Genomic DNA, 27958 nt, shown 5'->3' with positions numbered 1-27958 from the left:
CTGAGAAGGAGGTGACCATGAGCATGGAAGCTTCCAACCTGTGCTTTTAAAGGAACTTTTAAAGGAGGTCACTGCTGCCTCAGAAACCAGCCAGTGTCTGCCTCTAGAGGCAGTTTGTCTGGCTCTGCTCAGCTCTTTAAGCAGGTATAAATAAAACAAATCTCAAAGAAACTTGGCTGGTACCAGCCCTCTTTGTCCTGTAGACAAAAAGGAGAGAGAACTTGCATAGGCCACCTGGAAGCCATCCCTCTTTCTCCTTGCTTCTCCTCTTTTCTCCTCAAAAGGGAGTGCTATGACTCCATGGGTGGAAATGGAGGTGATGAGTCAACTCAGCAGAACTGTCAAAGGATGCGCAGGCGACATCTGGATCTTCCTAGAGGTCAGGTGATCTGCTGCCCCAAACTCAGACCTCACTAGTGGATTATCTCCTAAACAAAAAAGATTCTGGTAGCTATTGGTCTTCAGTTTATGACTCAGGGCACAAGGCTGGGAAGGGGCCATGGGAGAGAGACTGAGAGACTGAAAGAGCAGATAAAGGGCCCTTACTTCCTCAGCTCCAGACCTGGTTCCACTGCCAGAGCCACGTGGTGCTCCAAGCCTCTCGACTCCAGCAGCCCTTCTGTCTCTAGTGAGGTCTCCTCTCCTTCCTCTCTCAGGTCCTTTTCACTCCTGGGGACCACCAGAAGCTCAGTCACAGGACATTCCTTCTCCACTTTCCTGCCTTCAGCCTGCTCAGCACAGGGGGCAGAGTTTCCTGCACCTTGCTCACTTCTTGGAGTTGCAGGCCCTTCAGCAGTTGCATGGCCCAACAGGAGGCAGGAACTCCCCTGGAATTGGAGGAACCAAGACAACCAAGCCAAGGAGAGGGAGTCATCAGCAGCAGAGATACCTGGCTTATCCTGATAGCCACATTGGGGACCTCTCTACAGCCCAATACATGAAGTTAACCCAGGACTTAGGGAGGGCTAGGCAGTGCTTGGGCCTGAGCAGGTGCATTGGACACTGGAGCAGACACCCCCAAGCTGCAGATCCTGGTGCAGTAACAGGAGAGGGCAGACTGCACTGGCCAGCACAAACAGAAGCCACCTGTAGGGTCAGATGCCAGGACACTCTGCACAGCGATCCCAGCTGAGAGTGAACCTAGAGTCGCAGTGGCCTAACATGGTGCCACCGCCTGTATACACACGGGTAGAGGTATTTTGGGCCTGCCCTCACAGTCCACCTGATTCCCGGCTGGTGCTCTAACACAAGGGCTGGTGAAACGCTCTCACTTTTGCGTGTAGAAGACTTGCACTCCCTATTGCGGCCAGGGGCAAACCCCCCCCCCCCCCCACCTCACTCTTTGCCTCCCGCCAAGATATCGGTGGTATCTCTGATGCCCAAATCTAAGACTTCAACTTCGGGGCTATCTGTACTCCCACCCTGGCGCGGAGGTAAAAAGTGGAGCCGCAATGCCAGACCGCGCGTGTCGGGTGCCCTGGGAAGAGTTTGGCAACAAGGCAGACGTGCAAGAATCTTGGAAGGCGCCAACTTATTGGCTGCGCTCCTTTAGGTAAGTGACTTAATTCCTCTAAACCTGGCTTTGCACCTGCAAGGAGAAATACGGATCTCTTCCTCCTAGAGAACATGTAGTGGGTACCCAGCGAGTGCACATGTCACTGGGCGCACCGACACTTGCATGCCAGGGCGCTTGATCTCTGCAAATGGAGTTTCCTTGCGCGCTGCTTTGCAGCTCCAAGTGCAGCCAGAAGCTAGCTCGGGGGGTGAGTTGTGGGTGGGGGCAGAGGGGAGAGCCCCCGCAACTCCCTCCCGGCCCTCGGCTCGGCCTCGTGCGCGGTGCCGTAGGCCGGGGCGGCCCGGTGGGCGGGAGGATGACATCAGCGGCAGGTTGGATTATAAAAGCACGAGCGGAGCCACGGGCTCAGAGCGCACCCAGCCGGCGCCGTGCAGCACTGGGACCCGCACTCGCCCCGCAGCCCTGCCCGTCTGCCTGTCGGCCCCGCGCGCCCTCGCTACTGCGGTTTTGCGCCCCTGGACCCCACCGGCACCATGCACCTCTCCCAGCTGCTCGCCTGCGCTCTGCTGCTCACGCTACTCTCGCTCCGGTCCTCCGAAGCCAAGCCCGGGGCGCCACCGAAGGTGGGTGCTGTCGCGGGGACGTTGGGCCTGTGAGGGGCGTGGGAGGATGTGGCAAGCTGGAGGGACTGGAGAGTGCGAGAAGGCAGCCTTCTTCCCTGGATATATGTCCTCGAAGCCCAGACGCACGGAGTCTACTCCCCTAACCTCGGGAGAAAGTCCACACATGCGCAGCCCCCCACCTCATTGTGGCCAGCCCTGCAAGTGGCAAAGGAGGGGTGGGCAAAGGGCTCCCCGAAGGAGCGGACGACCACGACCCCGTGGCGGGTGGATGGGGGCTAAGTTTTGCGGCTTCTGTGAGGGTGCACTTGCGGCTAGGAAGGGACAATCGTGCTGACAGGCGCGTGGGGCTTGAGTATCAGGAGCTCGGCAAAGTCACCTGCACTGCAGCCGTGCGTTCCTTCACTTGCCCACTCTTTTCTCTGACAGGTCCCGCGAACCCCGCCAGGGGAGGAGCTGGCTGAGCCCCAGGCTGCCGGCGGCGGTCAGAAGAAGGGCGACAAGACTCCTGGGGGCGGCGGCGCCAACCTCAAGGGCGACAGGTCGCGACTGCTCCGGGACCTGCGCGTAGACACCAAGTCGCGGGCAGCGTGGGCCCGCCTTCTTCATGAGCACCCTAACGCGCGCAAATACAAAGGAGGCAACAAGAAGGGCTTGTCCAAAGGCTGCTTTGGCCTCAAACTGGACCGGATCGGCTCCATGAGCGGCCTGGGATGTTAGTGCGGCGACCCCTGGCGGCGGTGAGTACCGCCAACCCGACCGTAGGGCGCTCGCGCTCGCAGAGCTTTAGCGCCCTGGGGAACCAAACCGTACCCCCACAGCACAGGCGGGCTAGGTTCCTCGCTGATCCCTGGGCCCTGGGCCCTACCGACACCCAGCTGACCTCTAGAGCCGATCCAGGAGATCCTCTCATGGGACCGAGTTTATGCTAAGCATATGCCTGCAACCCCATTTATCGTCCCAGAAGAAATAAGAGAAGGACGAAGTGGTCAGGGAGCCTTGGAAAGGTCAGAGTTGGCTTAGCCTGAATGAACCCATCTGCCTCCCTTCATAGAAGCAGAAACAGGCTTATGGGGTCCCATCCACCGAACTAGCACTTGACCTATTGTCCCTGAAGTGGGAATGATTGGAGAAGTGCCTGCCCCTTATGGTAGAGTATGGCCTCCATGAGCAGCGTCTGGGAGCTCTTCTCCATGGGGCATCTTGATTCTTGTCCCTTCTTCAAACCCCTTGTGGGCAAACTGGTCTGTCCAGGGTCCTGATGCTGCTTAGCCCTGTGGTTCAGGGGAGAACTTTGGTGTTTGTGACCCTGTTTTAGGTCAGGGGAAAGAAACAGACTAAAATAAATCCAGGTCTTGCTCCCAAACTCAAACTCCACATACCCAACAAAACAAATTTCCCCACTAACCCTGTCCCCCACATCCAAATTGCGCTGTGGGAACCCTGTTTCTGGCATGGCGTCTTCATCTTCCATCAGAAACGTCTGCCCTGTCCGCAGCCCCTGCCAGGTGTGCATGATGCCAATTTACTGCTACAAAACCTCCCTCCCCTGCTCTCCCCTCTCCATTCTTGCTGCCCACCAGTGCACATGGAATAACTTCTGACATTGACATTCAAGGACATTCAGGTCAGGCTCCTGCTGCTTTCTAGCCTTGCCTCCAGCCCAGCTGCTGTCCCACACCCTGTCTGTCCCACCCCAGGCATAAGGAGGCTGCTCTCTCCACCCAGAAAGCCTGGTCAGTGACCACAGCCTTCTCCCAGCAGGAAACAAGAGGGCCTCTCCAGAGCATTGCCTGAGACTTTTTTACGGTCCAAGACACTTTTGCAGGAAGCACATTTTGATTTGTGACCTATTCCCCATATTGATTTATGCAATTTAAGGGCCAGACGCTGGCCTAAAGCAATCTGTAACCTACCTCACCCCCAAGGGAGTACTTAGAAATATTTGTCAATGACCAGAGGAACCTGCATACTCAGACTCATCCCACCCACCACCTGCCACCTTCTCTATGTTTTTGCCTCCTCCTTCCTCTCTCTGCAGCCAGGTTTGCTCAAGCTTTGTGCTTCTCCCCAGTTGCCTGTGATCTTGACTCTCCCCTGTATGGGGAGAGAAATGGTTCTGGCACTTAGATTCCAGCCCTCAGTGCTACCACTGTGATGTCTTTTGCTCTCTTTTCTCCTGTCTGAACAACAAAGAGATGGAGTTTAAAGCTTCAAATGATCAGTTTGTGACTTAAGTGCCAAGCTCAGACTTCAGAATTTAAATGAAGTTAGTTAACCTTCTGTAAGTTAGTGCCTGGAATGTACTTTCCTGAAAGTGCTGCCTTGTTCTTGGCATGGCTGGGTGTGGGCACCAAGTGGTGGCCACAAGGGTAGTGAGTTCGGATAGCTAAGACTCCTCTGACCAGGTCAGGAATCAACCTCCTGAAGTTCTTAACTTAGATGACTGATAACAGCCTTAGCCTGCTCCACCCCACCCTCACCGACCCCATCCTGGTGAGAGAGTGGATCATCCTTCCTACACCTGCAGTCTCCTGGGAGAGATGCCCAGGATAAAGTCTTAAAGAGAAAAACAGGTTGTGGCCATTTCTCCACTCAGGGGGTTGACTTTAGTTTCAAGTACCACCATAATAACTGTTGCTGATGATGGTTATAGGTCTGGATTATAAACTACTAATGACAGAGACTGGATGGCTGAGACCTCAATGAACACTTTGCCCCTGGGCCCCAGGAACATCACAGGCATCTTTCATCTAAACTGATGGAGCAGCCAGAGAAGGGGAGAGAGAGCCGTACAGGCCTGGGGTCCCTCAGTGAGTGCTGTCCTTAGGGAGGACTGTGCACTGTCTTAGGAGGAGCTAATGGAGCACCATATACCCATTAGCAGGGACCCGGTACAGCTCTTTTCACAGTACTCTGATCCTCTTAACCCAGCAACCAACTTGACTGCCATTTCCTCAGGCTGTCAGACATCCTTTGCTCTCTACTCCAGGGGACCTGGCCTAGCCCCTCTGCAGCGAGGGCAACTAGGGAAGGACATACTCTTTACTGAGTGGTGGCTATGAGCCAGACCCTGCTGCTGCCTAATATGGGGCTCCTGTTGAATGCCAGCACCTTGGGAGGTGGCAATTATCTACTTTATGGGTGAGGAAAACAACACTCACAGCAACCCAGGGAGTGGAGTTTGAAGTTGAGATTTGAACCCAGAATTCCTGACTCCCCAGATGTTTCTCTTCTCTGTCCCTCTGTGGCCACCCAGACACATAAAGCGGGGCAAACCCCTGGCTGAGGGTTTGTATTGCAGCAGAAGAGATTGAGGCGTGGGGGCTGGGGGGGGGTGCTTGCTTTTCCTTAGCATACCTCATGGTGTTGAGGGCAAAGCCTGGATCAGAGGAGGCGGGGGGGGGGGGGGGCTGGAAGACATGCTGGTTCTACCTGAGCTGGGGCAGCCAGTGCCAAGGGCAGCCGCACAAGCTGAGGGGGAGTGCAGAAGGCCTTTCCCCTCCACAGGAAAGCCTTTGTCAGAGGCCCAAGGGTAAAGGCAGAGGGACATTACTTTGTGCTGCTGTGGAAAAGGGGAGGAAGGTTCTAGAAATGGCCTGTAGGCTGGGTTTCTCAGCTAAAAGACCAGAACTGAGTGTCCTGTGTCCACTCTGTTTCAGGATTGGGAACTTGCTCCATGTGCTGAGGTCATCCTTGGTCATCAGCCTCTAGCATCTGGAAACACCTCCAACGCAATGTGGCTTTTACATTTCTTCTTTTTTTTCCCCCCCTGGTACTGGGAATACACAACACCAGCTGTTTTATTATTATTTTGGGGAGGGGAGGGTATGGTTTTATTGTTTGGGGTTTTTTTTGAAAATTAAAAATAAAAAGTTATATATTATATATATATTATATACATGAAACACACACACCTACACCGACTTGATGACAAGGGACAGTTTTTAAGAGACTGACAACACCAGCTGTAAAACATTGCTGTTTGTAAATTCATGTCATGCATAAATGTATTTATGTTGTAAAGCTATTTATATTGTTTATAAAGAGATATTTATAAAAATTTTATTTATGTAACTAAATGAAAGAAGCCAATCATTGTAATGTTTTTGTCCTAACTAGTTGAAAAAATGTAAAAAAAAAAAGTCATTCCATGAACATATTGAAAACTGTCTTTATTTACTCATTGTATTTATTTTTTAGGAATTAGTCTGAGGCAGAAAGCAAATTTGATCACAAGATATTTACCTCCAAAATAGATCAGTCAGGGTCCCAATTCTGGATTTATTCATACCAGAATACCCCAGGGAGCTTAATAAAAAACGGATTCCTGTCCCTATGCTCCCTTTGCTCTACTGAATCTGAGTCTCTCAGGACAGGAATGGCCATGTAGACTTTGTCCCAGGTAATTCTGACTAGCTCTGCTCAAGCACCTGACCATTGGGAATCCAAGGCCACTGACCAAATTGAAATTGGATTCGGCTGCCTTAAGGGCTGCTCAATCCCACTCCACCTTTTCTGTGAAATGTCCAGAAATCTCAAGAAATGTGCCTTTGCTTTGGGGAAAATGTGTCTGGACATCTTGCAGGAGAACCAAGCCACCCTGGGCATCTCAACTACTCCCTTACAGACTTGCTCCCAGTTTCTAGAATGGGTCATTTCCTCTAATGACTGCCGCGCTGGGCTGGAAGCCTGAGGCTGAGGCCCTCAGAGGCAGAGTAGGTGTTGGCGGAGTTCACATCTGTGTCACGTGGCATGCTTTTGTGAGGGGGTTGTGGTTTTTCTCTTCATTTGAAGCTGTGACAATTACAGTTCCTAAGCCCCATGGGGCCTTGAATGTGAAATTATGAATAATGATTTTGAATTTATGAATATAATTTAGATTAGATCTCTTTGCCTGAAACCAATAAGAAATTTTTAAATAACTTGGAGGTAATCTCACCACATACTCCATTCCGCAACACTCTTGTGTAATGCTCCTTGTTCCCAACAGGGGAAAGCAGAGACCTAAAAAGCTTCTCGGGCTGCTGACATCAGGTGCATTGGAAGCACTCTGTTCAGGGGAGTTGGGAACTTCAGGCCAGAGCCAGGGGAAGAATTCTAGAAGAAAACTGGCCAGAGAAGGTGGCCAGTAGTACCTGGTCTTCCTGCTGGCATGAGGAGCCCCTTGTTCCTTGCAGCCCTCCAGCAGCAGGTTCTCGGAGATGCATAGCCAACTCAGACATATTCCTGCTGGGGAAGGTGGGATACCCCCACCCCTCCACTTCTGCCAGTGCCCTTGGAGACAGCTCTCCAGTCCTGGGCCTGGCACCTTCCTGTCTCACTCCCTCTGTGACTGGAGATGTGGTGTCCATGCTGGTGAGGATGAGGGCTCCAGCACCCAGGCCTCACCAGGGCTTTGGCTCACTGTGCTGTCCAGAGACCCCCTTGAAAGGGGAAGTGGAGGAATGTGACAGGGCCAGGGAGATAGAAGACCGGGCAGGTTTTACCCTGCAGGTTTCACTGGTGACAATGCAGGTGCTCTTCCAAAAGCCCAGAGACAGAGGGACGGTGAATTCTGGGATCCAGGGAACTACTACTAGATGCTGAAGGATTTCCCAGTGGACAGCACCTGGGCTGCCGGGATCCAAAAGCACATAAGGATTCTCAGCCCCAAACTATAAGTACTATTCTCCTGAGTAGCATGCATCACATGCAAACGACACAGACCACCCTCTGCTGCCAGTGTCCACCTCTCTGGGCCAAAGCCAGCCCCTCAATCTGTGGGTTAGTAGATGGTGGGGCAGCTAGGCCTCCTTGTACATCCACCTTAGAGTCCTGTCACTGCCTCCTGAGCAGCAACCGGGACATGTCATTCAGCCAGGGAGTTCTGCTGGAAATCCAGGAAATACCGACAAACATTCAGTAAGTACCTGGAAATGTTGGGAAGCCTCCAGGGATTCCCCTGGTGATAACTGTTAAGAACTCTGAGCAGGGCTGGGGATGTGGCTCAAGCAGTAGCGTGCTCGCCTGGCATGCGTGCGGCCCGGGTTCGATCCTCAGCACCACATACAAACAAAGATGTTGTGTCCGCCGAAAAAAAAACTAAAAAATAAATATTAAAATTCTCTCTCTCTCTCTCTCTCTCTCTCTTAAAAAAAAAAAAAGAACTCTGAGCATCTGGTATGGGTCCTACCTCCTCTCTGGCCTCTTGCATCTCATCTCAAGCTACCCGCAGAACCTGCAGCTTCGCTCCCACATGGGGTGACAGCAACAACCAGGACCTGCTTAAAGACTGGCTGTAGGGGTGGGGAGCCTGGAGTCCTGGTCTTCTGGGACAGGCTGGAAAACTCTGCAGGGTTAGAAGCTGCCCTGTGAAGGGCCAGGTGGGCAGAGTAGTGGGGGTCAGGTGTTGTAGGGCCCAGGAAACCTGTCCTTTGCTGAACTGCTCAGCTACTGGGGGCCAGAGAGTGGTGGGCAATATAGGAAGAGTTACAGAGACTGTCACTCTGTCAGCTTTCCATTTTCTTATCTCCTTATGTGGTGTTTCCACTTTCATGTCTTATAGTCATGCTTCTCTCTCTAACAAGTGTAATTTAATTTTGGTTTACTATTTTGTACTACTAACTTTAGTATTATTGAGATTGGGTTCAATCTTTGTATACTTTCTCCTTATAACAATAATAATAATTATCATTAAATTTATCAATTCCTATGTTTTAATCAATTTTCTACATGACACACGGATACTTTGAAAATAAGATGAATACCTATTTGCATGGTTTGAAATTCTGTAAACTTTTAATCCATTTTACTTTGTGTACTATTTTGTCCAAATATTCTGACTCTATTTAAAAAAATTTTTTTTAGTTGTAGGTGGATAAATACCTTTTTTTATTATTATGTGGTGCTGAGGATCAAACCCAATGCCTTACACATGTAAGGAAAGTGTTCTACCACTGAGCTACTACCCCAGCCCCTGACTCTATTTTTAATTCACTGAAGACTGATAATAGTGTTGAAAAAACATACTGTGATTTTATTTTTTCTATTCTCATATTTTAATAGTTTTAGTTGTTATTTATTCAGCACATGAGAGTTCAGTGTTAATATATGTATTAGATAGGATATGTGAAGGTATGCTAAGGTAACAAACCACCTCAAATCTCAGTGGCTTAGGGCTGGGGATGTGGCTCAAGTGGTAGCGCGCTCGCCTGGCATGCGTGCGGCCCGGGTTCGATCCTCAGCACCACATACAAACAAAGATGTTGTGTCTGCCGAAAACTGAAAAATAAATATTAAAAAAAAATTCTCTCTCTCTCTCGTTCTCACTCTCTCTTTAAAACAAAAATCTCAGTGTCTTAAATTCTAAAGATTTGTTTCTTGTTCATACAAAGTCTGCTGTGGGTGCCCATGCAATCCTCCAGGGCAGCTCCTAACCCTACCTATGTTAGCCCATGCACCTATGTGCTAGTCAGCTTTCTGTCATTATAAAGAAATACCTGAGATAATTAACTTATAAAGAGAAAAGGTTTGTTTGGGCTCACAGTTTTGGAGGTTCTATGATTGGTTGGCCCCATTGCTTTGGGCCTATGGTGAGGCAGCACATCATGGTGGGAGTGTGTGGTAGAACAAAACCAATCACCTTACAAGCCAGGGAACAAAAATATTGAGGAGGGGGCTGCAGACCCTGATTGCCTTCAAGAGCATGCCCCCAGTGACCCAATGACTTCCACTAGGCCCGACTTCTTAAGGGTTCCACTATCTCCCAATAGGGCCATCCTAACGACCAAGCCTTTAACACAAGAGCCTTGGGGATTTTCATGATCCAAATCCACATGTGTTTTCTCCATCAACAAAGCAGGGGAAGAGAGCGTGCCAGGAGGTCAGACCATGAAGGACTTCCACCCAGACACAATATGAGACTTATGTTCATATTTGATTGGCCAAGCAGTGCCGCCCTCCTTGTGCCTGGAATGGAGGAGGCCTGGATTCCAACCTGCAGGAGCAGAGCTGTGCTGATGCAGTTTCCACCAAGCCCACTCCTTTCTTTGGTGCCACACACCCCCTAGGAAATTCTTTTTTAGGTCATGTGAAAATAAATTCCTGCTTTATTTTTATTTGTGCTTGATAGCTTTGCTCAAACTTTGATTCCTTCCCTTTTTGTGTTTTTAAAAGTTTAGGTGTATTTGTAATACAGTAGATTAAAATATATGTACTTTAAGAAATTTTACCTTTTAACCAGGAGACCTAGATCCTTCACATTTATCGTCATTAATGCTTATGCTGACTTCTGACTTCATCTTGAGTATCAAGGTTCTTTAATCCCGCCCCCCATAGATGGTTGTGCTTGCTTATATCTTCTGCAATGATTTGGAAAGTAGACATCCTGTTTTCAATTCTGTTAGTGGTTCCTAGAGGTTTTTCATGAAAATTATTAAACCCACCTTTATACTGTTATCAGAATTGAAATCACAGAAGCTTCAGGCTCCTTTAGAAGAGAGACAAAAGAATTGAGTCCATTTGCTTCTTCCTTGTCTCCTCTAAGGATCTCCATGAATACAGTCTGAGACACTCCCCTTAACTGGATCATTAAAAGCACCAAAGCCTCTCCTCCCCTTCGGTATCTTCCTGGGTCTGCTTATGTCAGTTCTTCAGACTTCTGACCCTGACCCTCTTCCAATTCAGGCCCCATCACATGCTCCTCTTTGTCTGGGGCTGGCTCCCCTGCTCCTGCCTGCCTTCTATGACAGTTGCCCACTCCTGCAGGCCTGGGTTTGGACTTCAGCCCAGTGCAAGGGCATGTGAATGTGTCTTAATCCATTTCTGTTGTTCTGACAAAATTCATAAAGAATACAGGTTCATTTGGCTCCCAGTTCTAGAGGCTAGAAGTACAATAGCATCATGTTGGCACTAGCTTGGCATTTCCCTTCCCTTGCAGGCTGGGAGACCTCACCATCTTTAAGATGATGCAGTATTGGTACTGTCCTTGTGCCAAGATGCACAAGGGTCTGCTCTGAGCCCGACCCTAGAAAAGCTGTGGTCAGTATGGTACTAGTACATGCAGACTCTGTCCCCAAGGATGCAGGCCTCCCAAACTGTGAGCAAGAACTCAGGCCCACTAACAGTGACCTGCAGTCGGAGCAGCCTAGAGGATGAGGCCACCACCTTAGTCACCCATCACTCCAGAAGCCCATGGCACTTCACTCATGGACAGAACAAGCCCACATGCTTTCTTCTCATTTCCTCCAGGTTGAGAGTTGATGGCTCACAAACCCTCAAAGAGGACACTGGCCACTACACACTATCAATGCACTGCTCTACAATGGGGCCACCCTCCAAAATGGCAGGCTAAAAACCTCTATTTATTTATTTATTTATTTTGGTACTGGGATTGAACCCAGGGGTGCTCTACCACATCCTCAGTCCTTTTTAATTTTTTATTTTATTTTATTTTCTAGTTGTAGGTGGACACACCACCTTTATTTAATTTATTTATTTATTTATGTTTATGTGCTGCATGAGGATTGAACCCAGTGCCTCACATGTACTAGGCGACTCTCTACAATTGAGCCACAATCCCAGTCCCAATTACTTTTTATTTTTTGAGACAGTGTCTCACTAAATTGCTTAGGGCCTCACTAAGTTGCTGAGACTGGCCTTGAATTTGTGATCCTCCTGTCTCAGCCTCTCGAGCCACAGGGATTACAGGTGTGCTCCACCAGGCCTAGCACTAAACTTCTTTTCTTTATAAAGTACCTAGACCCAAGTTATTTTATTATAGCAACTGAAAACAGACTAATACTCCTACTTATTTCAATCAGATCTCTGCTCAAGTGCCAATCCCTCATGGCCTTCCACAGCTATGTTATCTGAAAACTCTTCTCGCCTTACTGCCCCACACCCCGGTTATCCCTCGTCCTGCTTTGCTTCATTCTGTGCTTATTTGTTTCTGCTTGACTTTTCACTAGGATGTAAATTCCATTGGTCAGAATTTTGTCTTCTTCACCACAAATGTCCAGTGTCTGTCCAACCCCAGAGCCCTAAATGCGCAGTAAATGTTTGTCAAATGAATAAACCATCATGTTTACAGCCGATTCCTAGACAACAGTTCCAATTAAGTAAACAAACAAGGAATTTAATAGAAGTGACCTTTTAGTTCTAAAAACCTAATCTGTCTTTTTTACATATATTGAATAAAATCCTTGCAAAGCTCTGCAAACCAGAAGAGTAGCATCTGCAAATCATGGAGATCCTTGGTGGGCTTAAGCAAGAACAGTGCCTGCACACGGGTCTTAGTACACATCTGTTCAATAAATGAGTAAAAAGAAAGATTTTTAAAAACTTAAATGTCCACAATAAGGGTTCACCCTGTAACTATAAGGGGGAAAAAGAGGGGCTGGGGATGTGGCTCAAGCAGTAGCATGCTCGCCTGGCATGCGGGCGGCCTGGGTTCGATCCTCAGCACCACATACAAACAAAGATGTTGTGTCTGCTGAAAACTAAAAAACTAAATTAAAAATTTTAAAAAAAGGGAAAAAAGGAGGGAAAAGAGGAAGCTCTTCATGTGCTGATAAAAATGAGCTAAGGGAACACAGCAACCTGTGGAACAGAACAGTGGCCGCCATCATGTAAAAGGTGAGTCTGCAGGAAGATGCAGATGTACAGAAACTGTTCACACCATCTCTAGGTCTAGGGAGAACTAGAAAGCTGGAGGACAGGTGTCAAAAACGTCTTTTCACTGAGTGCTTTTTATTTTTTAATTCTTTTGAATTGTTGCAAGTTTTTAATTATTTGGTTTTTTTTTAATATTATGCATGTGAATATTTTATCTTTTCTTTTTGCAGCTACCTGGAGAAATCATTGAGGTTGGAGTCATCTCAGAAAAGGGAACTCGGGGTCATGGAGGAGACAGCTGAATGCCCTGGGAGGCAACAGGAAGCTGAACCACCTTCCCCCGCCGCCCATAGCACTCCTGGACTCCTGTCCTTCTGTGGAGGCTCTTGGGGCAACCCAAAGGGCACCTCAAGAGAGCCCCCCTGCCTGGAGCCCACTGTTCTGAGGGTGCATTCAGAGCCCGTCAGGTGCTAAAGTGGCAACCAAACACAGTGTTTGACGCAGAGATGAGAGGAGAGGCAAATCATGGATTCCTAATAAGTTTCATTTTAAAAAAACACTCTGACCTGCTGTCCATCCTGTGGACTTCATATCCCAATATACTGTGCCTGTCAGTGTGTCCTCGCCCACCTACCTGAAAACATCTGTGGCCAGCATCCTGGCCATATGCTGGGACTGACAAAATGTACAGGTATTACCCATCGAAGTGACATACCAGAGAGTCCATCAAAGCCTGGAAAGCTCAGAAAGGAGAACCTCAAATTTCTTAGTCATAGAAACCTTAAAATACAACTATGTCAACAATTCAGTGAATGATCTTATGTGTTAAAGATGTGTTTGTCCCTAAACACATCTTTAACAAGATGTGATGCTCAGGAGATATGAAATGATACACAGAAAGTGGATTATGTTTTGACCAATATTTTTTTTTTGCATATCAGCAGCTTCTTGAGTGATATCTGGAAAATATCTAGTCTTGAATATCACATGAGAAGGTATTTACAAAAATCTCCTGCCATTATAATTCTGGCTTATTTCTCTGAATAAGTTTGATTATAATGGCAAAAGAGGATGATAAATTAAGTGTAAGAAAAGTGATGTTGATAATGGAAAAAAATCAGTGGGGTGGTGGCTACTTTTGTCAAAAGTCACCAAACTTACAAGGTACCAAACACTTACAATGTGTACACCACTATATATAAATTATACCTTAGTACAGTTATTTGAAAATAACTGATGGAGAGAGGAGTCTCTGGGCAAACTCTCAGCCCAAGGGACCCTGCCCACTGTCGTGAGAAGTCAGGGACTTCCAGGAGAAGGGAAGAAAGGAATGGGACACAATGGAGCTGTTGCCTGCCTTTTCTGGAACATCAGCTTTCAATAGGAGATCATTCCCATTCCCCACCCCAGTGCTCTTATGTTTCTTTTTTGTTCCAAACAAAAAATGAGCCATCAAATAGGTTCCAGCACCACTAAAATACACTGGGTTCACAGTTAATCAAAGACTAGAACAACAGTACAATTTAGTCCAAACACAATGACATTTAATGTTAGCCATTATTTCCAAAACATCAGCAGTCTTTACATATTTAAAAAATAAAGACAAAAACCCTAGCAAGGTCTTAGTATGGGTTACAGGTCCTCAGAGAATGTAAAAAAGACAGCAGAATACATCAGTCACTAGAAAGGCAATTTGTAAATCAATGGAAATGTAACTGATGTGACACAGCAATCTGTATACGGGGTAAAAATGGGAGTTCATAACCCACTTGAATCAATCTGTGAAATATGGTATAATAAGAACTATGTAATGTTTTGAACAACCAACAATAAAATAATTAAAAAAAAAAAAAAAAAAGCGGGCTGGCAATTGCAGGGGGAAATTTACAGCCTGCTGGTGCCCTCTGGTGATGAGAGTGCAGGACTGCATGAAATTACAAAGATTTAACTATCGCACATTCGGAAAACCTGTTAAAACAGCTTGCTGGGCCACGTCCTCCATTTCTAATTTGGAAAGTCTGAGCTAGGCCTGAGAATTTGCATTTCAAATAAGTTTCTGGGGAACATTGCTGCACCTGTTCCTGGAACCACACTTGAGAATCACTGGTTTGGGTAAAGTAGCCCCATGCCCACTTCTATCATGGTACTGGATTGCATGCTGGGAGTTCAAAGAGCAAGAATTTCCTACATCTCAACAAAGCTATGAGTTATGTTTTTGCTTGGTTTTCATTCTTCCAAATGTTTGCAACGTGGTTTTAACTTTCCTTTCTTATCCAAAGTAGACTCTTTTTTTTTTTTTTTTTTTTTTTTTTTGCATCACCACTGGGGACTGAACTCAGAGTGCTCTACCATCAAGTCACATCTCCAGTCCTTTTTATTTTTATTTTGAGGCAGGACCTTGTTAAATTTCCCAGGCTGGTCTGGAACTTGCCATCTTCCTGCCTCAACCTCCTGAGGCACTGGGATTACAGGCATGTGCATTCATGCTCATTCATCTCTCTTGCTATAGAATTGTTTCTAAAAGGTGGGCACAGACTACTTTTGGCAAAGATGGTCTGGGCACCTTGAAGCAGGGGCTCCTTTTTGCCTTTTTAGTAGACTTCCATGGGGAGGATGAAGATTGCCCAGACACTCTGCGGGACTGGCTCTTCAAACATGGACTTGACTTTGAAGAAGTCACCCTCTGCCTGGGGACTCCAGACCCCCTCCACTTGTTGCCCCAGCCCTTTCTAGGCTTCTCACTGGAACTCCTCCAAGAGCTTTTAGGAGAGGACAGGTTAGCCTGGGCCCAGTCCCTGGGCTTGCTTGTGGGCTGATTCAGGGCTGCAAATATGAAGATTCTTAATTCCATCTGGCTTTGTAGAAAGGAAAACCCTGAACTGTGAGAAAGTGCCTCTGGGGCAGAGTGAGCTAGGAATCACCATCACCAAAGCCACAGGGATTTTCCTTGTATGAGTCTTCAAGAGTAAGGGTCAGGGGCTAGGGTTGTGGTCCAGTGGTAACATGCTTGCCTAGCATGCGTGAGGCACTGGGTTTGATTCTCTGCCATGTACAAATAAATAAAATAAAGGTCCATCAACAACTACAAAATATTTTTTTTAAAAAAGAGTAAGGGTCAGTCACATTCTCTTGGATCAGCTAGAAACATGCTGCCTCTTTCTTCCTAAAATGGTAGATCAGAAAGGAAGTGGGGCAGGGAGGGCACTCAGGGAGTGAAACCCCAGGGACGGACCCCAATTGGCCTAATTGATTCAAAGACTCGTCTCTGGGCCAACGGACTATGGCTATGGTCCAAGTCTCCTGTGATGGGCACCTACATGAGGACCATTTGATTTGGTTGGAGCAGGATCCACCCTTCTAAGGGACACTTGGCAGATAAAGTGAGTGTCCTAGTAGGTCCTCCAGAACTTGTTTCCCAGGTTCTGGAGCAGTGTCCATGCTTGGGTTCTCTGTGGTTGGCTCTCCCTCTAGCCCTGGCAGACAGAATCCACCAGTCCCTACACGTAGCTGTGCTGCTTCTTTCTGCAAACAGGCTTTGCGGGGGGGGGGGGGGGCACTGGAGAAAGGACACTGCCTCAGGAAGTGGGACGGTGAGTGACCCCAGCACCTGTAGGGGCTGGTGCAGGTCAACTATCTCCCCCCAAGACAGAGCCTTGGGGAGGCCCCAGGGCAGCCAAAATGGAATTTTCAGAGTCTCCATGTCCCACACCTTCCATATAAAGCCACAGACTCCCTCTGCTGAGACAGAGAAGGTGAAGGAACCCTGCTGGAGCTGATGCCCAGGACAAGGGCCTCTGCCAATGAGGGCAGAGCCCTGGTGAGGGCAAGGAAGATCTATGGGTCTACAGTGTCTGGGTCACAAAGGGAAGCACCTGCTGGGGTGCTGGGACCCCACCAAGGCTGCACAGCCCCAGGCTGACCAGCTTCTCTCCAGCAGGAAACTTTTCCTCTTGGTTGCTTGGAGGTTCCAGCCTGCTGTGGTCTGATGTATCCCCCCCAAAACTCATATGTTGGAAACCTAATCCCCAATGTAACAGAATTGGGAGGTGGCACCTTTTGGGAAGTGTTTGGGTAGTGAGGGCTCCACCTCACAACTGGATTAATGCTATTATATAAGGGCTTGACAGATAACGTGTGGTCCCTTTTTGCCCTTCCACTTTCTTCCATGTGAAGACACAGCTCTCCTCCCTTGCAGAGGATGCAGGGTTCAAGGTGCCATTTTGGAAGCGGAGACTGGTCCATTACCAGACAATAAACCTACTGCCACCTTGATCTAGGCATCCTGAGAACAGCCTCCAGCACCATGAAAAAATAAATTTCTGTTCTTTTTAAGTTACCCAGTCTCAGGCATTTTATTACAGCTTTACAAAATGGACTGAAGACACAGCTTCCTTCTAGACATGAAGGTGGAGCACTAGGCATCTTTGCCAAGCAGCCCTACCCATGGGGTCCAGCTCCTCACCCAGCCCAAGATCTTCCCATGCACATGGTTCTTGTCTACAGTTACCTGGCTATGGCCCATTACTCACAAGAAAACCCCTGCACTGGAGACATGGCTCAGTGGTGGAGTCCTTCCTAGCATGTGAGACCCTAGGCTTGAGCACCAACACATGTATGTATGTGTGTGTGCATGCACACATACATATGTGCTGACATATACTTTGTCAGTTCTGGGAAACCTACCTTCTCCCCTTCAGGTCAGGTTGGACCACCACTAAGTCTAGCCTTGCCTACCCCTGGTTCCTGGATAATTACAAGGACTCTGGAAGAGCTCAGGGCTCTAAAAGCCAAGGAGTAACACCCAATAGGTGAAGTTAATCACGGGTCTAGGTCCATAATGCAGTTGGAGGCAGGGGGGAAAGGGGACTGTTATAAACAGCACTGGACTGTCACTTGCCAGATTCACTCAGCAGTCTAACTATGGGGAAGCGGCAGAATGTTGACTTCCCAAAGAAGTCCATATCCAATTTTGGAACCTTGAATATGTCAGTTTATAGGGTGCAGGGGGCTTTGCTGCTGTGATTAAGGGTACAGGGTTAGAGACTGGAGAGATTATCTGATTATATTGTGGGCCACATACAATCACAAGGGTCCTTTAAAATGGAAAGGAAGGCAGATAGCGCCATCAGAGGAGGAGGTGATGAGACAAGAAAGGCACAGAGATGCAACTCTACTGGCTTTGACCATGGATGAAGGGGCTACCTATCAGTCAAGGAAAGTGTGGACAGCCCCTGGGAGTGGGAGAAGGCAGCAAATGGATTTTCCTCTGGAGGGTCCAGGACACCATGCCTTTTGCCCAGTGTCACTTGTGTTGGAATCCTCACCTCCTTTTTGTTTTGTTTTGTTTTGTTTTGTTTGTTTGTTTAATTTTTAAAATACCTTTGTTTATTTATTTTTATGTGGTGCTGAGGATTGAACCTCACACGTGCTAGGCGAGCACTCTACCACTGAGGCACAGCCCCAGCCCAATGTGTGTGGTTTTAAGGGTCTAAGACTTGGTAACTTGTTACAGCAAAACCAAAGGAAGCTAATATGCTATGACAGTCTGACTGGTCAAGAGAGAAAATTTAAGAGCTGCCATGGAATTTAAAATTTTTTAATAGTTGTTTTGAGATATACTCCACATACTGTACAATTCACCATAGTCCACATACTTTACAATTCACCATAGAACTTAGAGTTGTGTTACAAGTTCTGGAAATAATTTCCACCTTGCCTTCTACATAGCCATCACTACCAAACTTCCAACTACATTGCCAGAGACACACACAAAATGCTTGTGCATATTATCAGTGTTTATTGAATAAACCACCAATAGCAACCAGCTCAGTCTTGCCTAGACGGACTTGCTACTAGAAGTGCTGGGTGAGAGAAAGTAAATTGGTATCAATTTAACAGTTGGAAGCGGGATCCCCTTAGGAGGGCAGCCATCTTTGTGTAGAGGATCACCTGGAAAATGTGATATTTGAGAACATGGAAGGTGACAGGCACCCATAGACTGTCATAAAAGGGGACAGTTATCAGAGGAGACAGGCTGAGCAATTTGTCTGAGCTAAGGAGGAATCCCACTTTACTCCAGAGGGATCAAGAACGAGGAGAAGGGATCTGAGAAGACAGGGGAAGGGATTAGCAAATTGGCAAGAGCTGAGGGTCATTCAAGACTAGCCAAGAAAGAGGTAGGATGTTGACATAGGAGGTATCTAAGGGTCATCTTGGAGTTGAATTTGCTGAGATAAATTTGCTGGGTAGGTTTGGGGGGATAGAGGTCCAGGGGAGGCCTGAGCCTTACACTCAGATCCCTACTTGCTGAGCAGGGTCCATTGTTAGCTGTGCCTGGGGAACAGGCTGCACTGGACCCTGCCAAAATCCTGGACAGGACTTGAAACTCCTCTGGATGTGAAATGGGCTACAGCTGAGCTTTTATCAAGTCTGAGGGGCCAAAAGGCCCACCCCATCATACACCAGGATAACATACACCTGTATTCAGTAGGGAAAGATCTATAACGTTCTAGGTATATCCCACAGCTTTTTGCTTTACTTGAACCAATAATCAGCGAACCTTCCCAAAAGAACACAACATTTAAAACCATCAGGTAACCAGGCTCCTCTCAGCTCCCTTCAATGACCCCATGCAATAGACAAATATTGGTGTCCCCATCACTCACTTACTAAATCTTCCCTTTCATGGAGCCCCTGGGTCTCTCAAGTGCCAGGGTTGACCATCACTGGCCATGGGCTGTGGCACCAGTGTGGCCATAGGTACAACCCACTGGTCAGAGTGGACTTCGAAGGCACTACTGGAGTCTGGTGCCCTTGCTGGCTTCTCCAGCCTCCTTGAGACAGTAGTGCCCACCTGGCAGGACTTTGCACTGTGCATACACAACACCAATCCCAGTTGAGCTGTCCCAGGACATCAATCAGAGCCTTGGAGACCAATTTCCCAGAAATCCCATAACAAAGATTCTCTGCTTCTCTCAAGAAAATTTTAAGTGCTAAAATTAGAAGCAAGTCCAAGAGGCTGGGTTTTTTTTTTGTTTGTTTGTTTTTTTGTTTTTTGTTTGTTTGTTTGTTTTTTCCTCTTAAACCTTTATCACCAGAGGGTCTAATTACCTCTGCTGGAGTCAGGCTGCCCACATTCTCTCCTCTAAGCTCAGCATCTGCTTGGCCTGCCCCTACCCTTCTCAATATAAAACCAGTTCCTGAGCACCAGATGTTCCCTCCAGGTATGCTAAGGTAGGTGGGGGCTGCCCTTAATAAATCTAAAGAGGGGGGATTCCAACATGGCGGTGGGCGCAGAGAGATCAAGTCCCTGACCTCTTCAGCTGTGCAGGCATAGGGAGTTGTAAATAACCTAAATCTGTTTGCTCAGGATCACTAGGCAATGCTGAGCTGACTTGGATCTGGGGCGAACAGTCTGGGCCTCTCAGAACACACACTGAGCCCGGATCGGCTGAATTCAAGCTCCCGTTCGCCTGCCTCCCACAGACAAACAGCTGTGACTCAGCACTAATCCATCTGGCTGAAACAACTGGTCAGCCCTTCTGATCCTACGGAGGTAAATGCCTACCGAGCCTTCATAGGTAGTGGCCACAGGTTTGAAACGGGGCTTGGGAGAGACAGTAAGGACCCACCCGTTGCATTGGTCACCCGGCAAAGGGAAATGAACTGTCGCCATTTGCAAGAGACACCACCATGGCAGAGAACTGACGTCATCAGACTGTGGCGGAGGAGATAACTTCATTGAAACCTGCGGCTACAGGTGTGTAATTCCCTAGCCTTCCCTCTCCACACATCGGGGAAACCTTAAGGGCCCCTCCCATCTGTCCTGTGAGCGTGATAGCCAGCCCGAGGGAATCAGAGGTGGCGCGGGAACCACGGCTCGGAACTACCGCTCCCACCAGGGCCGACAGCTGAGGTCTCTTGCACCAGCTACCGGGGGCGTGGCTACCTGAGGGCAAGTAAAATTCGCTGAGGATTCTCAGCCCCAAGCTCTACAAACTTAGGGTTTGAGGGAATGGCAAACAGGGAGAGTGTGCCCAGTCGTTCATGAAAACAGGGCTCCCGGGAGCAGCAGACCTGGCGTGTAGTCAGTATTGTGGTGAGCGGCACCCATGAGAGGGGTCTGGCTAGAGGAAAAGTAGGAAGTGACTAGACACAAGAGGAGGCCCTAGGCACTCAGGATTGGAGACTCGCCCAGTCTGGGAGGAGCTGCTGCACAGTGATTGGTTCCCGCATATTGACAGGAGAAACTTGGCCTGGTGGGCACAGCGCCACCTACTGGAAGAGAAGTTAATCAAACTCTAAGACTGCATTTATTAGTTGTTTTTTTTTTTTCTTTATTTCTTTTCTCTTTTTTTTTGATTTGGGTTTTTCTTTCACTTTCATTTTTCTTTCTTGTTGTTTTTTTAAAATTTTTTTACAATTTTTTTAAAATTTTTTTCTTCTAATTTTAATTTTAATTTTTTAAAATTATTTAAAAATTTTTTTTCTTTTTTTTATTTCCTATTTTTTTCTTCTTTTGTCTTTTAATTTCTTTTCAATTATCTTATCCCCCCTTCCTTGAATTCTACCTGCTTACTCTCATTCTCTTTATTCTTCCCTTCCCTTCTAATACCTTTCCTCCCAAGCATCAAATAAATTTATAGGAATAAACAGTAACTCAGCAGTCAAACAGAACAAGAAGTAACATGAGCAGCTTCAAAAAGCAAGGAAGAAAAGGAGTACAAACAATGCAGGACAGCCTAAATATTCAGGAGGACCTAGAGTCATCAGAAAAATGGTCATATAAAGAACTCAAGGAACACCTTAGACAGATGGAATGGAACCTTAAAGAGGATACGAGACAGCAAATTCAAGCAGCGAAAGAACACATTGAGAATGAATTACATAAACAGATAAAAGAAGAAGTTAAGCATCTTTATCAGGAGATAGAGATTATAAAAAATAATCAAACAATAATTCTAGAAATGAAGGAAACGATAAACCAAATTAAAAACTCAATTGAGAGTATCACTAACAGAGTGGAGCAAGTAGAAGCCAGAACGTCAGATAATGAAGACAAAATATATCATCTTGAAAAGAGTCTAGCCAACTCAGAAAGGCTGGTAAAAAATCACGAGAAAAACACCCAAGAGTTATGGGATAACATAAAAAAACCAAACTTACGAGTCATCGGGATAGAAGAAGGTACAGAGATTCAAACCAAGGGAATGAGTAACCTGCTGAATGAAATAATTACAGAAAACTTTCCAGAAATAAAAAAGGAAACAGATATACAAATTGAAGATGCATACAGGACACCGAGCACACAAAATCACAGTAGACCAACGCCAAGACACATTGTTATGAAGATATCCAATATACAGAACAAAGAGAAAATATTAAAAGCTACAAGAGAAAGGAGACAGATTACATTCAGGGGTAAACCAATAAGGTTAACAACGGATTTTTCATCACAGACGCTGAAAGCAAGAATGTCATGGAACAATGTATTTCAAACACTGAAAGACAATGGATGCCAACCAAGAATTCTGTATCCAGCAAAATTAAGCTTCAGGTATGACAACGAAATAAAAATCTTTCATGATAAACAAAAGTTAAAAGAATTTGCAGCCAGAAAACCAGCATTGCAAAGCATTTTGAGCAAAACACTACACGAGGAAGAAATGAAAAACAATAACCAAAACCATCAGTGGGAAGTGCCTCAGTAAAGACAGAGGGCGAGGGGAAAGATAATCATGGAGAAACAAACTAAATTTTTTTTAAAAAAGGATAAACAATCAAACATGGATGGAAGTACAAACCATATATCAATAGTAACTCTGAATGTTAATGGCTTAAACTCTCCAATAAAGCGACATAGGCTGGTATCATGGATTAAAAAAACAAATCCAACAATATGCTGCCTCCAGGAGACACATCTGATTGGAAAAGACATACACAGGCTCAAGGTAAAAGGTTGGGAAAAAATATACCATGCACAGGGTCCTCGTAAGCAAGCAGGGGTGGCCATCCTCATATCGAATATAATCGACTCCAAGACTAAGTTAATCAAAAGGGATAAAGAAGGTCATTATATACTGTGAAAAGGAACCATTCAGCAACAAGACATAACAATTATCAATATTTATGCACCAAATAATGGTGCTGCGACATTCATAAAACAAATTCTCCTCAAGTTCAAGAATCAAATAGACCACAACACAATAATTATGGGTGACTTCAACACACCTCTCTCACCATTGGACAGATCCTCCAAACAAAAGTTGAATAAAGAAACTACAGAACTCAATATCACAATCAATAACCTAGACTTAACTGACATATATAGAATATATCAACCATCATCAAATGGATATACTTTTTTCTCAGCAGCACATGGATCCTTCTCAAAAATAGACCATATATTATGCCATAGGGCAACCCTCAGTAAATATAAAGGGGTGGAGATAATACCATGCATTTTATCTGATCATAATGGAATGAAACTGGAAATCAATGATAAAAGAAGGAAGGAAAAATCCTACATCACATGGAAAATGAACAATATGTTACTGAATGATCAATGGGTTACGGAAGACATAAAGGAGGAAATCAAAAAATTCTTAGAGATCAATGAAAATACAGACACGACATATCAGAATCTATGGGACACAATGAAAGCAGTTTTAAGAGGAAAATTCATCGCCTGGTGGTCATTCCTCAAAAAAAGAAAAAACCAACAAATAAATGAGCTCACACTTCATCTCAAAGCCCTAGAAAAGGAAGAGCAAAACAACAGCAAATGTAGCAGAAGGCAAGAAATAATTAAAATCAGAGCGGAAATCAATGAAATTGAAACAAAAGAAACTATTGAAAAAATTAACAAAACTAAAAGTTGGTTCTTCGAAAAAATAAATAAGATCGACAGACCTTTAGCCATGCTAACGAAGAGAAGAAGAGAGAGAACTCAAATTACTAACATACGGGATGAAAAAGGCAATATCACAACAGATGCTACAGAAATACAGAAGACAATTAGAAATTATTTTGAAAACCTATATTCCAATAAAATAGAAGATAGTGAAGACATCAATAAATTTCTTAAGTCATATGATTTGCCCAGGCTGAGTCAGGAGGATATACACAATTTGAACAGACCAATATCAATGGATGAAATTGAAGAAGCCATCAAAAGACTACCAACCAAGAAAAGCCCAGGACCGGATGGGTATACAGCGGAGTTTTACAAAACCTTTAAAGAAGAATTAATACCAATACTTTTCAAGTTATTTCAGGAAATAGAAAAAGAGGGAGTTCTTCCAAATTCATTCTATGAGGCCAACATCACCCTGATTCCAAAACCAGACAAAGACACCTCAAAGAAAGAAAACTACTGACCAATATCTCTAATGAACCTAGATGCAAAAATCCTCAATAAAATTCTGGCGAATCGAATACAAAAACACATCAAAAAAAATGTGTACCATGATCAAGTAGGATTCATCCCTGGGATGCAAGGATGGTTCAACATACGGAAATCAATAAATGTTATTCACCACATCAATAGACTTAAAGATAAGAACCATATGATCATCTCGATAGATGCAGAGAAAGCATTCGACAAAGTACAGCATCCCTTTATGTTCAAAACATTAGAAAAACTAGGGATAACAGGAACTTACCTTGACATTGTAAAAGCTATCTATGCTAAGCCTCAGGCTAGCATCATTCTGAATGGACAAAAGTTGAAGGCATTCCCTCTAAAATCCAGAACAAGACAGGGATGCCCTCTATCACCACTTCTATTCAACATAGTTCTCGAAACACTGGCCAGAGCAATTAGACAGACGAAAGAAATTAAAGGCATAAAAATTGGAAAAGAAGAACTTAAATTATCACTATTTGCAGATGACATGATTCTATACCTAGCAGATCCAAAAGGGTCTACAAAGAAACTACTAGAACTAATAAATGAATTCAGCAAAGTGGCAGGATATAAAATCAACACGCATAAATCAAAGGCATTTCTGTATATCAGCGACAAAACTTCTGAAACGGAAATGAGGAAAAACACTCCATTCACAATATCCTCAAAAAAATAAAATAAAATACTTGGGAATCAACCTAACAAAAGAGGTGAAAGATTTATACAATGAAAACTACAGAACCCTAAAGAGAGAAGTAGAAGAAGATCTTAGAAGATGGAAAAATATACCCTGTTCATGGATAGGCAGAACTAACATTATCAAAATGGCGATATTACCAAAAGTTCTCTATAGGTTTAATGCAATGCCAATCAAAATCCCAACGGCAGTTCTTGTAGAAATAGATAAAGCAATCATGAAATTCATATGGAAAAATAAAAGACCCAGAATAGCAAAAGCAATTCTAAGCAGGAAGTGTGAATCAGGCGGTATAGCAATACCAGATTTCAAACTATATTACAGAGCAATAGTGACAAAAACAGCATGGTACTGGTACCAAAACAGGCGGGTGGACCAATGGTATAGAATAGAGGACACAGAGACTAATCCACAAAGTTACAACTATCTTATATTTGATAAAGGGGCTAAAAGCATGCAATGGAGGAAGGATAGCATCTTCAACAAATGGTGTTGGGAAAACTGGAAATCCATATGCAACAAAATGAAACTGAATCCCTTTCTCTCGCCATGCACAAAAGTTAACTCAAAATGGATCAAGGAGCTTGATATCAAATCAGAGACTCTGCGTCTGATAGAAGAAAAAGTTGGCTCCTATCTACATATTGTGGGGTCGGGCTCCAAATTCCTTAATAGGACACCCATAGCACAAGAGTTAATAACAAGAATCAACAAATGGGACTTACTTAAACTAAAAAGTTTTTTTCTCAGCAAGAGAAACAATAAGAGAGGTAAATAGGGAGCCTACATCCTGGGAACAAATTTTTACTCCTCACACTTCAGATAGAGCCCTAATATCCAGAGTATACAAAGAACTCAAAAAATTAGACAATAAGATAACAAATAACCCAATCAACAGATGGGCCAAGGACCTGAACAGACACTTCTCAGAGGAGGACATACTATCAATCAACAAGCACATGAAAAAATGCTCAGCATCGCTAGCAGTCAGAGAAATGCAAATCAAAACCACCCTAAGATACCATCTCACTCCAGTAAGATTGGCAGCCATTACGAAGTCAAACAACAACAAGTGCTGGCAAGGATGTGGGGAAAAGGGTACACTTGTACATTGCTGGTGGGACTGCAAATTGGTGCGGCCAATTTGGAAAGCAGTTTGGAGATTCCTGGGAAAGCTGGGAATGGAACCACCATTTGACCCTGCTATTGCCCTTCTCGGACTATTCCCTGAAGACCTTAAAAGAGCATGCTACAGGGATACTGCCACATCGATGTTCATAGCAGCACAATTCACAATAGCTAGACTGTGGAACCAACCCAGATGCCCTTCAATAGATGAATGGATAAAAAAAAATGTGGCATCTATACACAATGGAGTACTATGCAGCAATAAAAATGACAAAATCATAGAATTTTCAGGGAAATGGATGGCACTAGAGCAGATTATGTTTAGTGAAGCTAGCCAATCCCTAAAAAACAAATACCAAATGTCTTCTTTGATATAATGAGAGCAACTATGAACAGAGCAGGGAGGAAGAGCAGGAAGAAAAGATTAACATTAAACAGAGACATGAGATGGGAGGGAAAGGGAGAGAAAAGGGAAATTGCATGGAAATGAAGGGAGACCCTCATTGCTATACAAAATTACATATAAGAGGTTGTGAGGGGAATGGGAAAATAAACAAGGAGAGAAATGAATTACAGTAGATGGGGTAGAGAGAGAAGATGGGAGGGGAGGGGAGGGGGGATAGTAGGGGATAGGAAAGGTAGCAGAATACAACAATTACTAATAGGGCATTATGTAAAATTGTGGATGTGTAATTGACGTGATTCTGCAATCTGCATTTGGGGTAAAATTGGGGGTTCATAACCCACTTCAATCTAATGTATGAAATATGATATGTCAAGAGCTTTGTAATGTTGTGAACAACCAATTTGAAAAATAAATAAATAAATAATAAATAAATAAAGAAATAAATCTAAAGAGGTTTTCTGGAATCTTCCTAAGAAGAAGAGCAACAAAATATAAAGTGAACCCATACAAGTTCACTCTGACATACCTGTAAGCCTCAATTTAATTTTCAGGCAAAGATAGTGAACATCTTATATACTTAAAACTGCAATGCATATTAATTAAATTATCCAATAAAGTATTTAAAACAGTGGCTGTACAGTCATATATTTTCTACTTCAACTAGTACAATTATTTCATCATGTGTCAAAAATAAAGTGGGACCTCAGCTCCATGCAGACAGTGATTTTGCCTGTTTTGTTCATCTCTGCATCTACAATGTCCAGAACAGTGTCTGTCTCATAGTAGGTTCTTAATACTATTTCTTGAAGGAGGAAATTAAACAATTATGTAATTAATTTTACCAAAAAATTATGTATCAAAGTATCTTTGTTACTATAACTCACAATTTTATGTAATTAAAGAAGTAATAGAATGCATTCATTTTTACATTTTTTAAGATGTTTAATCTAGCAATTTTGTCTTACATTGAATGGATTAACTATTTCATTAATAAAGAAGATTGGAGGTTGGGCAAGGTGGTGCACATCTGTTATCCCAGGTACTCTAGCAGCTGAGGCAGGAGGAGTTCAAGGGCAACCTGGGCAACTTAGTGAGAGTCTGTCTCAAAATAAAATTTTAAAAGGGCTGGGGTGTAGCTCAGTGGTAAAGTGGTTGTTTAGCTTCTGTGAGGCTCTGGGTTCAATCCCTAGTACTGCAAAAATTGAAAGGAAAAGATTGCAGTTTCCTATGGCATTAAATTTACCTTCTCCTGAAATGAGAGCATAATGTATTAGCATTAATAATTCTGAAACTTGGGCTGGTGTTGTAGCTCAATGGTAGAGTGCTTACCTAGCATGTGTGAGGAACTGGGTTTGATCCTTAGCACCACAAAAATAAATAAATAAATAAATAAATGAATAAATAAATAAATAAATAAATTAAATAGAGGTGGTGTGTCCATCTACAACTAAAAATTTTTTAAAAAAATAATTCTGAAATTTCAGAACTAATGGCAATTCATTGGAGAAAAAACTAACCACACTGGCTCAAAAAAAAAAAAAAGTTATGATTCAATTCAAACATCCAGCAAACTACAAGTTAGGGCCTG

The 27958-nt window shown here is 44.8% G+C and overlaps 1 protein-coding gene across 2 annotated transcripts; it reads left to right on the top strand.

Annotated features, from left to right (window-relative positions):
• The first annotated feature begins 1764 nt into the window (after positions 1-1764).
• Positions 1765-14122, top strand: NPPC (natriuretic peptide C). 2 transcript variants are annotated; one of them, XM_081261998.1, is made up of 3 exons: positions 1765-2139; positions 2566-2876; positions 12963-14122. In XM_081261998.1, the coding sequence occupies exons 1-2, from the start codon at positions 2050-2052 to the stop codon at positions 2854-2856; spliced, it is 381 nt and encodes a 126-aa protein (XP_081118124.1). In that variant the 5' UTR covers positions 1765-2049; the 3' UTR covers positions 2857-2876; positions 12963-14122. The 2 variants fall into 2 exon arrangements, with proteins under 2 accessions (XP_081118124.1, XP_081118123.1); XM_081261997.1 differs by lacking the exon at positions 12963-14122 and adding an exon at positions 5799-6454 and having other exon boundaries at positions 1767-2139.
• The last annotated feature ends 13836 nt before the right edge of the window (positions 14123-27958 follow it).

The sequence above is a fragment of the Spermophilus citellus genome (genome assembly GCF_964194105.1).
Source record: "Spermophilus citellus genome assembly, chromosome: 11".
NCBI lineage: Eukaryota > Metazoa > Chordata > Mammalia > Rodentia > Sciuridae > Spermophilus > Spermophilus citellus.
The sequence above is the reverse complement of the archived record's forward strand: the minus strand, read 5'-3'. Positions and strand labels throughout refer to the sequence as shown.